The sequence below is a fragment of the Charadrius vociferus genome, unplaced genomic scaffold, assembly GCF_000708025.1.
Source record: "Charadrius vociferus isolate BGI_N301 unplaced genomic scaffold, ASM70802v2 scaffold94, whole genome shotgun sequence".
NCBI lineage: Eukaryota > Metazoa > Chordata > Aves > Charadriiformes > Charadriidae > Charadrius > Charadrius vociferus.
Genome location: NW_009648031.1, coordinates 654,946 through 668,732, shown reverse-complemented (window position 1 = coordinate 668,732; position 13,787 = coordinate 654,946). Strand labels below are relative to the sequence as shown.

At 33.8% G+C, this 13,787-nt stretch overlaps 1 protein-coding gene across 1 annotated transcript in view; it reads right to left on the bottom strand.

The window, feature by feature from the left end:
* Positions 1-13,787, bottom strand: part of DMD (dystrophin) — a 927,929-nt gene that overhangs the window by 665,198 nt on the left and 248,944 nt on the right. The window contains exon 41 of the mRNA XM_009883534.1: positions 3,497-3,691. Coding sequence (XP_009881836.1) covers positions 3,497-3,691 — 195 coding nt within the window. The remainder of the gene's footprint in view (positions 1-3,496; positions 3,692-13,787) is intronic.

Here is a 13,787-nt window from a genome sequence, read left to right as displayed (position 1 = left end):
GTCATTCTCCCCCTCTACTCAGCACTGGTGAGGCCACAACTGGAATACTGTGTCCAGTTTTGGGCTCCCCAGTTCAGGAGGGACAGGGAGCTGCTGGAGTGAGTCCAACGAAGGGCAACCAAGATGACTGAGGGATTGGAGCATCTCCCTTATGAGGAAAGGCTGAGAGAGCTGGGACTCTTTAGCCTGGAGAAGAGAAGACCGAGAGGGGAGACCTTATTATTGCTTACAAATATCTAAAGGGTGGGTTGAAGGAAGACGGAGCCAGACTCTTCTCAGTGGTTCCCAGTGACAGGACGAGGGGCAATGGGCACAAATTGGAACATAGGAAGTTCCGTTCAAATACACAGAAAAACTTTATGGTTTGGGTGACAGAGCACTGGCACAGGCTGCCCAGGGAGGTTGTGGAGTCCCCTTCTCTGGAGATTTTCAAAACCCGCCTGGATGCAGTCCTGAGTAATGTGCTCTGGGCAATCCTGCTTTAGCAGGGGAGTTGGACTAGATGATCTCTGGAGGTCCCTTCCAACTCTGAAAATTCTGTGATTCTGTGATAATTAAGAATATTTTAAAAAGTAGTAGAAAGAAATGCCTAATATATATAGGTCCTACTGCAGGTTTGCAGCATTAATAATATAAAGCAAGTAGCCTCCAAAAAAAAAATTTGAATTCACAGTTAATATAATTAAGTAATGAACAGGCACAACTATGACAGAGATTTGTAACGTGAAATTCTACTAAATGTTTTCTCACATATGGCTATAAACACAAATTAGACTTCTTAAATTCCAGGTAGACTGTTTCATTTTAGCACACTCATTTTTGCTATGTGTTAGCAAACAGATATACATGTTGGTATTAGTCCTCTGGTTAATAAATGTATTTATTTCAGTGTATGTGTCTCCCGCTAAATAATCTGGAGCTTGAACAAGACAAGTAGCTTGCATGAGATAATCACTACACAGGAAAACTTTGTTTTAGTGTGAGTAATATAATTCATTTTCTAAAACCAGATTAAGTTGATTATCTGATTTTTCCACTTTCTAAAACTTTAAATGAAGAGAATAACATTCCTATGAGCTGGTTTCAGCAGATTTATTAAATATGCCCATAAAATAATTATCATTTACTAAATGTTAGAAGTTATCAGATTTTTGCTGCAAAAACTCATATTTTGATATTTTACATCCCTTTGATAAAAAGTCAGTGGTAGAATTATCTATGACAATTAATAAAAGCAATTTTAATTTGTATTTGATATTTATCCTATCGGATAATGAGCAATCAAGTTTAAGTGTTACCATACATATTTACTTTGGAGAAAAATGTTCAAAGCAGCTAACACTGAAAGATTCTTGTAAATAAACTTATTTTTCCTTTTAGGATCAATTAAAATGCATTCTTTCTGAATGGGAGTGGAAAAAAAATCACAAACAGATTTTAAACACAGAGCTATTCATAACAGTTCTGTAATTTGATTCATGCAAAACTGTCAGGGATAAAAATCAAACACAATTTAATTTCAAACCTTTCCCAACCAGCTGCTGAACAATTTATGCAGTACTTTTCTATTTTTACTGCAGGATAATGACAATGATGAATGCTTTTCCTTGCAAATAAATATTCATTAAGCAAGCTCAGATCAAAACCATACCCTTCCAAAAGCCCACAAATGTGCAAGATCCATTTGCCTCTTCTAAGAGATTTATTTAGGAGGAGATGGAACTGTGCCCACAAATGCATCTCATAACAATTTAACGGTTCAGTTAAATTAAACCTATGGCAATACTTACTTGTAACCTCAGTATCAATATTATTAAAGTTGGTGTCAACTCTGATAATACCAAATATATGTGGGTGCACAACAGATTAGTTATGGATATAAATCAGATAAGCCCAAATGAAAAGCATTAAGAAGAACTAAAAGGAAGTCAACTGCCAGTAAGCCAATCTAGTAACGAACATAAGTTTGTAGAAAAAGACCAAGTGGTAGCTCATTAGCCATGATTTACATGGTCTATGACTTTTTTTGAGCAGAAGAGTCATCCTATCAAAAGAGATTGTTTAAAATGAAGAATGACAGTAACATTGGCATGTTGTGTGCTTCAATACTCAGGACAACTTTAATCTACTGGTACTAAATCAGAAGTGGTAAAAGGAAGGGTCTACTGTTATTTCACACAGTCCTATTATCAGTTATACGCTTCCTTTGCTCCAATACTTCACTGTTATGCTTCACTACACATACTACACTGCCTCGCTAGGAAACTGAAAATACCCTAATTTTCAAGAGCTAAAAAGAATAGCTGTATGCACGTGTGTATATCGATACAGACACCTAAAATGTATAGGATATATGCATGTATAAGGATGTGATTTTATAGAAACTAATAACAGCATATGGATGTGGTTTTGTTACATGTCCTCTGTTGTGGAAAGAGACAAATGGGCTCCTACAGAGGACAATTCAGAGCCCCTGTCCTGATTATCCCTCTAAGGTTCTTTCCTAGAGCTGAATGAAGGCAAATTCTGCCTCTTTAGGGTAACGTTTCCTTTTGTTAAAACCTTTCCTTCCCCAAAATAATCACAGAAAAATGGAAAGGTGGACTTCTCTTCATGCTGGATGACAATTTGAAATTGCTGTAATTATATACAGCACTTAAGCATGATTTTTTACAAGGCTTTCCTCACACAAACATTATTCTGCAAAAGCTGATAACTCATTCATCTACTTAGGCTTACAACTTTAATCTTATTCTCTTCGTGTGTCAATTCTGTGTTGGAAAAATTCCACCCGTTTCAAAGGATTTCACTGTTGCAAGTGATGAAGAAACCAGACAGTAATATTTAAAGTCATATCAACAATACTGAATTAGCTTTTTCCTAACTACATTTCCTACATACTGGACAATATTTTCTGTTTAGCTAATTAAACTGTAATAATTACAGAGAGTACAGCCCCAATCAGAATTCAAGCTTTTTTGGTCTAGCACAGAATGGAACAATTAAATTTTACTTGGTTTTGTTGCTGTTTTATAAAAAATATTTTTAAATCAAACATTAAAATAAAGATGCCGAGATTGGGTGTGGCTAGGGTTACTTACTAATTACTTTAAATTACAAACACACAGAGAAAACTTTAACCACAAGTTCACAACTTTAAATATATAACTGCCCCTCTCCATCCTTTCTCTCCCATTCAATGATGTACTTTGCAGATAAACTAGTGCAATGTGCAATTGCAACCCTAATACCTGTCTTCCAAATATAGGTGAAACAGATAAAAATAAATGAGCTCTTCAGTGTTCTTATATTCTGCAATGATGTGCCCTCATATATAAACATCCATGTATGTAACATGTCACGTCCATATGCAGACATCACAGATGGGGGCTGAGCACTTCTAAAACAGATGTCTGAGAGTGAGCGCAGGCTGCCAATATACAGAAGCCCCAAAATAATGGAAACCAATCATTCCAAGAAAAGCTTTCTATCTTACCTTGAGACACTCTTCTTGTTTGAAGAGATCCTCGCAATCCTTAGCCTGCAGAACAGGAGAATTAAGGCGCTCCTCTACTTCAGACAAGGCTTGCAGAAGGTGAAGGATCTCTGCCAGGTATGTAGAAGGCACATGAGTGGTTTCCACAGTCATAGTTTCAGTCACCACAAAAGTTGTATCTTCATGAACTGTTTGCTAGTATAGATATACAACAGAATGTTTCCTTTAGTTTCTTAACACTACACAAACTGATAACTTAATGCAATTTCCAGTTCACAACCTAGAAGCAATTAAAAATAATTTCTAAGGACAAATGCAGGAAATATTTGAGGTTTCTGACATGGATCACTCGCACTCCACTAGTTTGTCTGAAATGGCAGGTACTAAAATTAATCCATGTAAAAGTGTACAAACTTTTCTTCCCTACTCTCCAAAGAAATGTAGATAGGAAATGCAAGAGTACTCTGAGATTACGATGTTACTGGGATTTTAGTGCTAGCCCTTTCATTTTAAACCATCACACCTCTTTAAGAATCTGTCCTCCATTATAGAAATTCCATGCATTCCATGCCTAAAATACTAAAACATTTCAAGGTGTTAAGTAAAATAATGACCTGTGTAATAGACACAATTTCTTAAATAACACACAACACAGAACAACTAGGTCAACTCACACTTTCAACACTATACTAAAACCTTTCTCTTTACACTAGAAAGTACAATTTGAAATTTTGTGATTTGAAAGGTCTTTAATGCATTGATATTTCTAAAAGAAATCCCAGCAACACATCTCTGCAGGAAATTGAGATTTTTATTTTTTTTTTGATCTGGACAAATATCAAATAGACACCCTTTTCTGAAAGCAGATACGTACACCCAACATAAAGAACTCCCATAATATTTTGGTTCCAAGAAAATAAATAGTTGATCTATGGCATTTGGAAAGATACTGAGATATAAGGTAACAAAATAGTGACTGTTTATATAAATTCGCTACATTTCTGATTTGATGTGCTTATGGATCATAGATAAAAAGTAATATGAAAAGCATTCTTTGGAGCAGGGAGAAGTGTGATTGTTTCTTTTAACTATACTCCAAAACAATTATCACCTCTATCTCCATTGGAAAAGGCAAAATTTAAAAGATATAAATTATTGTGAGCATAAGTTATTATTTATCTGTTTTGTCACATCACATAGGATTCCTACTGTGGGACCAAGATCCATTGTGCTTGATGTCTGTCTTCTCAAAAACATAAACTTTACTTATTGAGTCCCTCAAAGAACTTTTACAAGCAATTGCCAGTAAACTTCTTTCAAAAATCATATTATTTAGATGCTTCTGTCCTAACACAGGTAATCACGGATTTTGGAGCCATATATGTGAAGGACAATGGATCAATGGTCCTGAAGAAAACAGCATCATTAGTTAGCTATTATGTAAAAGAAAACAAATATAAACACTATCTTGCACATACTACCTCAGCAAGATGCCTCATTTTAATTTATCTATTTGCCCTGTCCATCCTTTCAGAAGATATGTCTCTCCTCAGTTACTAGGCTGAGTCATCTGCTTCTTCAATTTTCTTTAAGAGTCTTAAAATATGCATATATACACTCTAGAAGATGTATGCGTAACACATATAAAGCCCATAAAGTTATCTGTAACTTGTGTTATTCTGTTGCATTTAGTTGCCTTGCTCACACTTTTCTCATTAAATGACTTTCTCAGTATATCTGCTAACACTGAAACCGCTCCAATTACTATATCACTGCCATCATCTTTATTATTTAAAATAAATTGCTTAAAATATTGTTTGCCCCCATATCTTTCACCAATTAAATGCTCTGCAAAAACAACAGTTTACCCCAGTAAACCTAAAGAAAAAGCTGTCCCAGTTGATTAGAAAGTGAGAGATTCTCAACAGGCCTCTGAGGCACACAGCAATATATTTTCATTCCTCAAGACTACACTGTGACACTTCTACATGTAGCAAAGAACTTTAGACCCACATGAGGAACATTTTAAGTATAATTGTATTTTTCTTTTTGACCAAGAAGACAGAATATTTATATTCACAGTAATGAAAAGAGCTTGATAGGTATGGAGGGTTATTAATTCAAAATGAGCTCACATGAATATGTAAAGTGACACACAAAATAAAAATACTTTAAATATAGTTTAATACAATAGTTTAAAAAAATAGTTTAATTGTATTAGTTTTTTTCAACTCAAATTTAGGCTAATAACTATGTACACATACATGTATACATGTGTACATAAAATAAAATCAGTGCCTTATTGCTCTAACTAATTCCTGAAACCACAAAAAAAGTCAAGTGGAAATCTGATGTGTGAGCACTTCATGGATATCATGCTTAATTATTTATAGTAGTGCCAAAGTTGGGTATCTTTCGATCACTGCTACAAAGAACTCATATAAAAGCACTTTTCAAGGCAAAATTAATTAAAATCTGAAGACAGGACTGAACCTTGTATGATATATGTGGTTTAGTAATCCCCCAAAATATGTGTAATATTTAACTCCCATCAATGTTAATGAGATGTATGCGACCATATATTCATACTGCCCTTTACAGAAAACTTTACATTCCTATTTCTCACAGCTGGATGATTACTCATATAGTTCTGCAGGAAACATGACTCAGGAGATTTCTAGTTCAAGTAAACCATTAATGTTTATGTTGTTAGTTAAACTGTAAAGTACTACAACCAGATAAATAAATAAATGGATTAATATTTGAAAGTAGAGGCCTACCAGAACCCGCCTTCATATTTGGAAACATTATTTAATACCTTATTCTAAAAAAAAAGAATAACAATCCAAAATAATTAGTTTCTGAATACAATTCAAATAAGAGAGTTGGAAATTTGATACAACTTTAGAAATCAAGGATTAAATTTCTTTGAGTTTAGTGTGGTTTTCGATAGGTCACAGGTCTGTCTGTCTATCTTTCCCTCCTTGACAGTGGCACAACAGAACCCAAGGCAGAAGCTGGCATCTTGCACTGAGGTATGGAGGGTAGGCATATGCAGAACTGAAAATTTTAATCAGCAAAGAAAGGGAAGAAATCTTGGCTTGTCCCTATGTTTGCTGGAATTGCTTTACTGTAGAAGATACAATGGGCAGAGTCCTTCCCTATATTCTGGACAAGCATCTTTACTAGAAATGCATAGCTGAAACTGAATGAAACTGAATCACTGTAATGAGAAAAAATTAAAAAAAAAAAAAAAAAAAAAGGTGATTGTAGCAGCTGGGAACCACTATTATTAAAAATAATATTAGTTCAGTAAAGACATATCTCATTGCTAATGCCAAAACGGTTCACCAGAAGCAAGGTAGGTTAACATTTCATAGGGATTAAAAATAAAGAAGAAAATGGAAATTAAAGTTTTAGATAATAGTTTAAGAATGGTTTTGAATAAGCTGAATCTGACAAAGTGGCAGAACACATTTGATAGTTACTTGAAAGTACTCAAAACCAAATAATAGTTTAAAATAATACATAATAGAAATAATTTTTAAGAATGATGGGGAAATTCTGGTGTAAATGGACATTTCCTATATTGTTATTTCTGCAAAATAAATTTTCATTGATATTAATTTATTTTGTATTTTTACTTGATTGTCAGTGTTATACTGATTTGCAAATTATTTCTAGTCTCTGAAAAAACAACTTCTTTTGCGTAAGGCTTAACATTTCATGCATTGCCTTTCACCAACAGTTATCATCACTAGAATAGTAAATTGAAATTTCTTCCTTATCATTACATATTTTTACTTAAGGGATAGGATCTCTCCATAAACATGACTCTACCTACATGTGAAAAACTGATTTTATTGATGTCTACCACATCCTACCAGGTGAAACACAAAGACAAGAAATACATCCATGAACTGACCCTTACAAAGAAGGCAAATAAGCAAAACCCAACCAAACAAAACCAACCAAACAAAAAAACCCAACAAAAAAAGTACTACAGGAATAATGCAGGTTTTGCCCACAAAATCAAACATCCCCCCCAAAGAAGTATGTATGATGATTATTGCCTACATCTAGAACAGCGTTACCTGGTGGCATCAGAGCTAACTAGCCTTGGAGAATGCTGTCCACTTTCTTTCAGCACTGGAAAATTCAGTGTTAAAGCACATTTGACCCATCTCAGTATCCATTTCCTTCCCTCTTTCTGCAGAGGGAACAATCCCCAAATCACTTTTGCTGTTCAACAGTTTACACCCAGAAAGCTTCCAACCTTTTTGTTTTAGGCCGTGACAACTATTCCATTTTTGGTCCCTTCTCACTATAGGCCTCCAAACTCATAGCAACCTTAGTGCACTGTGCTTTTGAGTTAATAACTTCACACAAACAGAATACGTGGGAGGAGTAAAGCAGCAAAACACACCTATCAGCACCACTGTACCACAACACTGCTCCTAGCAGCATCCTGATGAGAAGTTCAGGAAAAATAAACTTGTGCCTCCTCCTGAAGTGAACTAATGCTTGAGAAAGTATTCTTTACAAGCAGCTGTAAGATACATGAGAGTGTAAAGAGTCAGTCATCTCTGAGGAACAAACATAGGTGTGCTACACATGCAGAAAAAAGAATCAGATAGCAGACACCTGGACAAAGGCAGTCATGCCTCAGAGAGTCCAATAAATTTTGGAAGAGTTTATTGCTTTCTAGAGCAAGCTGTAAACTACATGATATTTGCTAGCCCATGGTTAGCATCAATATATCAAATCAAAAATTAACAATGGAAAAGTATGATTGAATGCTGTCAGAGATCAATAAAACAACTTTCAAGTACATATTTGTGCGTATAGAAGCTTCTATTCACCCCTTCCTATGCCAACTGTGACTGGTGATGTCGGCTAACATTCAGAAAAATAAATTCTGTGTCTTCAGTAACAGTAGCACACCTTACCTGTAAGTACGTATATGTGTAGAAAGTAGATCAAAATTATACCAATAGCATGGAATTTCCATTATGAGATTGGATGGCCTTAATGAATCACAAAAACGTTATCTATCCGTACAAAAAGAAGCATCTCTTTCAAGTATAGAGAGACCTAAATCCTCACTAGTGGATTAAAAATTTATAAAATGCTTACGTAATTCCATGAAGGCAAAGCCTTAAAAGGCACTTGGCAGCATAAAAATATATTCAAAATAGTATTTTTTAAAAAAATCATATTTTCAAATAAGAATGTAAATATTTTCTCATGTATGTGATTTTTCTACTTATGTATGATTGCAGTCCACAAAAGCCTGCATGTTGCAACTCTTAAAACATGTATTTTAATGCTTGTATCTGACTTCAGTGACTTACATAAAAATTGAAACTTTAAAAATACACAATTATTTTCAGCACTGTTGGACAAAGAGTGCTTTATGTCTTCACAATACTTCACTGCTAAGGCACATCTTACTGGTTGAGAAGCGCTGCATTAACAGTTTTTATTCTATGATAAAATTACTTTATCTATTTTATCTCTATATAAAATGAAATAAAGCCAGTTAATATGAAACTATTCTTAATAATAGCACTAATTAGAAAACATTTCAGTAAATTTTATGTGTTCAGAATAGCAACAGAAAATTGCAGGCTTTGATTTTGAAAACCGTCAATCAACAGGCATCAACCAGTGTGAACTTACTTCCACTGTCTTATTTTTGACCTTCATAACTTGATTGAAATGCAAAGGTTTTCTCCATAAGGAAAGGTCTCTTCCCTGTACTTTTGGGCTTAAATTATAAGATATCTCCCAAAAACTCAGATAGTCATGCTACACTCTGATGAGCTCTGTATGGTGAGTTGGATAGATACCTGTGGTTGCTGAGGTCAGGCTTATAAGACTACTTATTCCACTCCCATTTTTTCTTTTTTTTTTTCTCTGGGTACATTATTTTCACATTTAGATGAGAAAAAAATAAAAAGGAAAATACAGACAACAGCTATAATGATTAATATTAAACACAGAATATTTTGTCATTATATTGGTTGTATTCATAGTTGTAACTTTGGTTTATTTTTTTCTTTTTCTTTCTTTTTTTTTTTTACCAGGAGGTAAATATATAGTTTTAAAACTATGACAAAGTGTTTTGGTGATGCAGCCAATCCTCTGTATTCTGCACAGTCTTATGCCTTTAGAGCCCTCCGTGATGTCAAATACACTCAGTCAAGTGGTAAAATGAACAGCTTTGGCAATCCCTTCTTCGGTTGCTTAACAGTGCTTTTGTTTTATTCAGGCTAGATAATTGCCTCCAGACATGGACTCTTCTCCGGCTGAGGCACTGCTGCATATTGAATTTAGCTGCAGCTTATTAGAAAACTCACCCCTGCTCCTTACTAAAGAGCTGCTAGCATTCACGCAAATAACAGATTAACACAACTAGCAGAGATTGGAAATTCTAGCAGTTCTGCTGTTATCTTTTAATGCTGACAACTTTCACTGGTATGGATTTTTTAAGCAAAGAGAAAAAAAAAAAATCATTTCAACTATGATGACACTGGGACATAAGACTCTCCTGTGCTGTACTGTTTTTGATATAAACCAGCTCTTTCAGAAAATAAAATAAAATAAAAAATAAATAGAGCACTGTGTATCTTATGCCACAGCCGCAATGTTACCATGCCCTGAAGAAAAACAAAATCTGGTAGTATTACGGCATAATTGACTAATTGGTACTACTGGGATTTAGCAAGTGCCTCTGGTTTTAAATAAATTATGCATATATGTTAATTAGTTCTTATGGCATATTTCAATCTTAATAATTGCAGTAGCTCAACATTGACAAGTAAAAGGAAATCTGTGTGCCTCCGTCATGTGACTTTAAACAGATATTGGTAACATTATAAAAGGAATTATTAAAAAAATTTTAACAAACACTGCTCAGGTCACATACTGTTGCTAGCATTTTGGGGGGAAGGTAAGCCTTTAACTACTCGTGAGTCAAAAGAGAGAGCCATTCTCAGTGTTAGAAATCAGTAAATAAACAAATACTTAGGTACTAATGTTACATTTCAGAATGAAAAAAATCAGAACACACTGCAAAATCTACATCCTAGACTGGTTTTCAACAGATATTTAAAAATGTTATTTAGAATATTACAGGGGTTTACCTGGAAAACACTTTTGAAATTGATTTACCTGTGTTACCTTCTGGTAGAAAAAATGTATTTGAAAGTTTTTAAATGCTAACTACAGAATACATACATCTATAGAGTTGTTAACCATTTCTTGTATTCATCTTGTAATATCTTTGCACAGCTGAAAAAATACATTCAGCAATTATACAGGAATTAGGTCATACTTAAGGAAGTATCTAATCGACACTAGATTAAAATCTTCTACAGAGTCCTATATGCTTGTACTCATGATGTCCATTTGTGAGAGTCTTTACTGATTCTGTTAAACCAGCACTAGGTACTCAAATTTGCCTGCACAGCAGGAAATACCCAAAAGAATGGAAGGAATTTCAAACTATTTTTTACTCAAATTCGTATTTCAAAATTGGGTTTCTCAGGCAGTGACAAGCTATAGAGAAGAAACAGTGTATATAGTGGCAGAACAAGCTTCTGCACAATATGCTGGAAGGCAGCCTTCCTAGGACCAGACTTTGGTCAATGCCAACTTATTTAATGGCTGATTTATTAAGACTACAGAAGAGCCCTAATCTTACAGAACATTTATTCATAAAGCTTTAGGGCTGTCTTGAATAATAATACGTTTAACTCTACTGACTGATCACCAAGGAACCAATTAATGTTAAATAAAGCATAGATATGTTAGAACACAGCCTATTGATGTTTAAATTGACTAACCCATTTTGAAATTGACTGTTGATATGTGATGCTAACTTTCAGGATATTTATGCAAACTATATCTGTTAGCTCTTTGTTGAGATAATTTAGAAAATAATCTAAAAGTGCCATTAAAGTACCACATCAGTGTTGAATGCTAACAGCTTCAAAGAGCAAGGTCCTAAACCCTAAACATTGACACCTTCCAGAAATGTTAAAAGGCATTACCTAATTATTTTGTATCTTTTTTTCTTAATCTACATTTATAGAGATGCAATCACACAGAATAATAATAGGGTTTGTCACTTAGGCTAATTTTCTTACACCAAGACACAGATTTATTTATTTATTTATTTAAAATAATGTGAATGAAATTTCTATCAATCCAGGCCAAGTTGCAGCAAAAGTTTTCGTTCCTATGTTATGAGGTAAAGATGTCTAGTTTCACTTCTAAACTAGAAAAAGTAATTTAGATTACTTCACTAAAGCTTATAAGAGATGATGAAAAATGGCAGAGAAAAACCTTTTCTGTAAACTTCTTCATATACAAGACAGGATTTTTAAAATTCACTCTATTAAAATACTATAGATTTGCAGTGATGATAGTGAATACTGTACGGAATCAATAAGGAGATATGAGAGGAGACAAATATGCTTTAGAAGAACTCAAAATACTGAAGTAAACTGGTCAACTTTTATAAAAAAAGGCTACAGATGGTCTTCACTTAAATTACCAGAACGCTGTATTCATTCATTTTAGACACCGATAAGGTAAAGTGCATTTTAAAATGCATCTATAACACTAGCTCTTCCTCAGCTATATCAAAGACAATATCCATCTTCGGTGTATTTGCCATAGCTTTCTTACCTTAAATTACATATAAAGCTAAAGTCTTTGAAATACAATTAAATTATTTGGAATAGATTTTCAATTAGCAATTTCCAGGTTGATGGATGTTAGAAAATGAGTGTAAACATTCAGCTGTGGTTCTCTTCCCAAAGATTCTCATTGATCCTCACCCCTTTTGCAGACCACAGTCAAAAAAGCCCAGTCTTTAGCTGTGCTGTGTAAAGCTATTTGTTTAAAAAGCTGCCACTGTAAATGTCAGAAAAGTTAAATGGTGTCACAGGATCACTTCTGTGCTGTCCTTAACAGACCCAAAGCACAGAGGTGAAACAGATACTAATCCATCACTGTATAGTTCTTTTCTTTTGTCTAGTAGGTATTTTCCTATTTTGCTTTTCTAATGCCTTTTCTGTCTTTTATTTGTCCTCTCTCCCACTCATTGTAGGAAAATGAAGAATTAAGCTGCCCTTTCTTCTTGGCAACCATTACGTGCTTATTTACCCTAAGAAATATTTAAGCAAAGATGAGAGAAGAAAACCACTTAATTCCAATGCTACTGGTTGCGAAAACTGTCGAAAACAACGATCAAAAACAATGGTAGCACACTACCACTGAAATCTCCATGTTATTTAGATGCAGACAGTTAATTAGGACACCAAGTCCTGTGTTTACCTAAATGTGATAGATTTATTTCAATTAATTTTTTATTGATGATTTAGAAAATATCTTTATATATAGATATATTTTAACAGTTAAAAAAAAATTAAATTAATATGAAAATTAAATGAATTAAATAGAGCTCCACAGGAATACATTAACTGAAAATTGCAAGATGCCCTCAAAAGATTGAACTTAAGCAAACTCTTGAATTTCAGATGTGAACTTGATCAGTCCTTAATCTGGTTCCAGATGTTGATCGCATACTCTCTCACCCAAAGTGATCATCCAGTTAGGAGACAGGTATTTTGAATTTCTGAACACTTTACAGAATCTTAAACAGAATAATGTCTTTTATTTGGAAAAATGCAGCTCTTGATGTTTAGTTCATAATAAGTACTAAGAGTACTGGTATTTTATCCGTGTTGCAGATAACTATTTATCTGCTTGGACTAAATCACTTACCTTATAAAAATAAAAATGTTTTGTATAGATATTTTCCTTATTCGTTCTTATTCAATGCATACTCTAATTAGTATGAAAAAGAGAGTTTCTCCTGATGTTTATAATTTCATTAATTTTATTATTTTTCCCAATATGGCCAAAATCCAGACCCAAATATTTCAGTAGTAACAGAATATTTGTGTGTGTCACTAATGAAATTACTGAAATGACTTAGGTAAGCCTATTTTTTAAGTTTGAATATCCATCAATAGGTACATAATTTTGACAGTTGTCAATCCATTGCACGAACAATATTTCTCTTGTCCTAAAAATACTCTGTCTTACTATTTACAAAAAAATTCTATAAAACAAGCATTAACTAAAGCTAATTTAATGAAATGTAATCGATATATCAGTAACTGATTTTGGTCCTGCTTTGAATTAAACTATCTGAATCTAGCCTTTTCACTGTAACAGATAACTATTTTCATCACCCTGAAACAGCGACATAGGC